This window comes from Halyomorpha halys, unplaced genomic scaffold, assembly GCF_000696795.3.
Source record: "Halyomorpha halys isolate HHAL.00 unplaced genomic scaffold, Hhal_1.1 Scaffold1620.1, whole genome shotgun sequence".
Classification (NCBI taxonomy): Eukaryota; Metazoa; Arthropoda; class Insecta; order Hemiptera; family Pentatomidae; genus Halyomorpha; species Halyomorpha halys.
The window spans coordinates 73,773-78,058 of NW_027109412.1; the positions used below are offsets into that span (position 1 = coordinate 73,773).

The window sequence follows — 4,286 nt, forward strand, 5'->3', positions numbered from 1 at the left end:
TAGGTTAAGTTCAATTGTTAGGTTAAGTTATAGGCTAAGTTCAGTGTGGCTAATTTTTTTTTTGTTCTTTTCTTTTCTCTTTTCCTGTACATCCAGTGAAATTTTATTTCTTATGTACGACAGGGTGCCAGGTTCATTTCACTTTTACTTCACATTTCTTTATTTTTCTTTAAAGTTCCTCCATAGGAAGGAACTGGAGGGAGGGAGTTAGCTGTATAACAATAAGAACCACTACTAATAGTATTAGCTATTAAGTTTAATAAACCATATGTTTTAGATACCATATGTTTTAAATACCATATGATTGTATTAATAAAAGTTCAGTTGTTGAGATACTCTTGCGTTGATTACTCTGTGTGTTACTACGAACCCCTTGTTATTTTGATTAATCCTTCCAGTTTAATCGTAAGTTATATATATAGGTAAGACGTCGATTACTAAGTTATTCTATAACCTCAAAGCTTCGTTGTCGGTATCTCCAAAAATACAATTTTGTATTTAACAACTGATTTATGTATCTCTTTTACATCGAAATTGCCCAAACACCATGTAGTTTCAAAAATTGATGAAACATTTACAGAAGTGACAGTATCAGACAGTCACCCAAAGGCGAATAATGAAACATATGTCTTAAAGACCAATCTGAGAAAGAAGATATTTGTTGATTGAGTTATTAAGTGTTAGTTTAAAAGAAATTCAGTACATGAATCGAGTTAATCTAAAACTTTATTTTACAGGGCTGATTCAGTGACTTGGAATCCACACAAGCTGATGGGAACACTATTCCAATGCTCTACAGTACACTTTAAAATCGATGTATGTACATTTAAAGAAGACATATTATTTATTATTAAATTAAACATAAACATTGAATAAGGTATCAAAACTCATGTTTATTTAAAATATAATAGCTTAATAACAATCATATAGCAGCTGGGAAACGAAACTATTCTCTGTTCAAACATTTAGTTCACCTGACTTGAACTGTTCAAATATAACATGTTTGTTGATTTTTCTTTTTGGTTTTTTTTTTCTTTCTTTTTATTTTTAATTGTCTGAGTAAGTTTCTTCTAATTATATTTTGAAATAAATTGGCAAATTCCTTTCTTTATTTTTAATTTTCTTTAGCTGTAAATGCTAATGTTTCGGAGCCTATTCTTCTACTCTCTTTTTTATTTTATTTTTTAATATTAAATTATATTTTGAAAAACATGACAAAATGATGTGTAATATTTGTATCTATTTGTTTTTAGGTCAAGAAAAAAATGAAAATGTAAAATGAATAAAAAGTAGAAAAGCGGTGTAGATAATATATAAGATAATATAATATCTTATATATTATATGGATAATATATTATAAGAATAAATTATCAATTTTAGTATATTTATTTCTGAAGATAAGGCAGAATAGTTAAGTAAGGGAATAGTTACGTTTGTATGTCAGGGAATTGATAATGAATAACATGAAGGAAAGCATCTAAAATACATATCTAGTCATCCAAATCAGGCCTATGCCAGCGAGCATGTAGACTTTTGATCCATTCGTATTTTTAAATACAGCACTCGGGTGTGACATAGTATAGTAACATAGTATCTGACGTTCATTGTGTATTTAGGTTTTTGACTTCACCTCTTTTCTGACTTCACACCAACACTTTAGGGCGGATTTTAAAGATTTTCGAAAGAAGTTTTAGCTAATTTGTATTTTTAAAGGAACAATATTGGTATCAAATTATGGTAAGTTAAAATTTGTAAAAGACCCTTATATATTAGAAATCCGAAAATGTAAAAAAATGGGCCGCCCTTAGGTCAACTGGTTAGGCGTAGGTCTATCATTCTCAAATCTACAGTTGGCGCCGGTTCAAATCCGATTTGGGTCGTTGAATTTTTTTATTAATTGGCGGCCCTAAAAAATGAAAAACTTTACCCCTACCATGGTTAGAATAGGGTAGTATAAGACTTCAATGGGAGTCTTGGGCCGACGAAAGGGAAAAAAAATTGTAACAAATAGGGGACATTAAAAAAAAAAAAATGTAATTGTTATTCGGTTAAATATTTATTCAAATAATTTTGTATTTGACTAACTTTTTATTCAATTAAAATTGTATTTTCAAATGTATGAATACAAAAGTATTTTAATTTCAATAAAATTGTATTCATGTTAAAAATTCAAGAATACAAACTGCGAACAAAAATGTATTGGTCTCTCGTTAATCGATTAATTTTGGCCCAATTCTGCTCCCAATTAGTAAAGTATAACTATGGTTATTTTTTATTTTATTCATTTAAAAAATTACATTGAATATTGTCCGACCAGATGGCGACATCTATCGGTTGGTTTCAAACTAACACATACAAATGATAGACATACATGTATTACAGTCTTAACTATTTGGGCGTTTTGGAGGCTATATTTAAGCTATTTAAGTAGAATATGAATCGATCTTAAGAGTGATTCAATTAATAATTTAATCAACAACTAGTAAAATAAAAATAAAAATAAAATAATAATTATTAAGAAAATTAAATTAAAAATAATAATAAAAATGACTGAAAGGATTTTGAAGTGAATAATAAAGCTGCAAATTTACAATTAGGAATTAAAATAATAACGAGAATAAAACAAGATTATACAGAATATGATAAAAATAAGGATCCAATAATATTTATTACATATGACGCACATACATTGTTAATTCTTATTGTAATATAATAAATAAATTATGTGGAGTTAAGAAAAAATACAGTCCGATATGGTCATTTGGTGAATCAAAATCAATTATTGAGAATCATAGAAAGTACCCTGTTAAACATTTCTTTTTTAGTTTCTTTATGGTCGATTTATTTATTAATTCTTCTGGTAAGGCCATTGAACAGATATGGTACCATACACTTGAAGGTACGTTTGCCAAATTTATTTTTATAGGTTAGTTCGATAAATTTAATGTTTCTTCTAACATTTTTTAGATTTATTATTCCTTTTTTAAATAAATTATTATTCATAAATTTTAAGATAATTCTATAAAAAAAAAAAAAGTTTAGGTGGTAAAGTACCAACAATTTTAAGATTTTCTGTTTTATCATTGCGGTGCGTTATTTTTCTTAATGTTTCATGGTTTATTTTCTATTATTCCAAATTCTTATTCGGGTTATTAATTAAAAAATAAATATCTTGAATAATTTTTTTTTTTTATTGTTAACTTTTTTTTATTACAGGGGCTCCTCTTGAGCTGCAACCAAATGTCAGCTGATTACCTTTTCATGCAAGACAAGCTTTACGACGTACAGTATGACACCGGTGACAAGGTCATACAATGCGGAAGGCACAACGACATCTTCAAATTGTGGCTTCAGTTCCGTGCCAAGGTGAAGAAAGTTGTACAATGCTTATTGTAAATTGTAATGTTTTCGCCAATACTTTTTCTATAAATTTCATCGCTTTCCAGGGGTTGATAGGGTTCGAGAAGCACATGGATCATCTGATGGAAATGGCCGAGTACTTGGTCGAAAGAATAAAGCAGACCAGTGACAAATTCTATCTTATACTCGAACCAGAATTGGTTAACGTTTGCTTCTGGTACATACCTAAGAGGCTACGCAACATGCCACATGGACCACAACGAATTCAAGAGCTTGGCAAGGTAAGATTTTACAGAAAGTTAGCGTTACTTGCGGGGTTTACTTAATATAAAGCCGAATTGTCATATTTTTATAAGAAGGTAGGATAGAAGTGCTAGATGGAGATAGCTCGTATTAAGTTTTCCTTTTCTTAAGAAGGGGGATTCAACAAAGACCATTTTTATAGGTTCCAAGCGCCTCCTTTATCCCCGCCCTTATATTTCCTTAAAAACAAATCGATTCACTTCTAACCTACAATAAAAAACTTTGGAGTCACCTTCGACCAACACCTCTTCTGGAATAATGTTATTTCCCAGATTCCATATTCCCCACACACCAATCTATAACTGTAATTAAACAATTTTTAAGATTCCATGATTTTATCCCTCAGAATACCCGTCAACTCCTCGTATCCTCTCTCGTTTTTCCCCACTTCGACTACGGTCCCTTGGTCTACGAAGGGCTGTTTGCTGGTCTAGAGTTAAGACTGAAGAGACTCATAAATTGCTTCGCAAGATTTATCTTCGGCGCTCTCATGTCCCCCGTTGGTATACCTTCTGGAATTCCCTTCCCATCTCAATTCGCCTATTCTCATTCATCCTTTCCTTTATACAACTCCTACTACATAACCAAACCTCCGTATCATCGTGTACAATATATATATATAT

At 30.3% G+C, this 4,286-nt stretch overlaps 1 protein-coding gene across 2 annotated transcripts in view; it reads left to right on the plus strand.

The window, feature by feature from the left end:
- Gad1 (glutamate decarboxylase) overlaps positions 1-4,286 on the plus strand; it is a 72,934-nt gene that overhangs the window by 60,704 nt on the left and 7,944 nt on the right. For both annotated transcript variants that reach the window (XM_014435562.2, XM_014435561.2), the window contains exons 9-11: positions 738-816; positions 3,217-3,366; positions 3,447-3,641. In XM_014435562.2, coding sequence (XP_014291048.1) covers positions 738-816; positions 3,217-3,366; positions 3,447-3,641 — 424 coding nt within the window. The remainder of the gene's footprint in view (positions 1-737; positions 817-3,216; positions 3,367-3,446; positions 3,642-4,286) is intronic.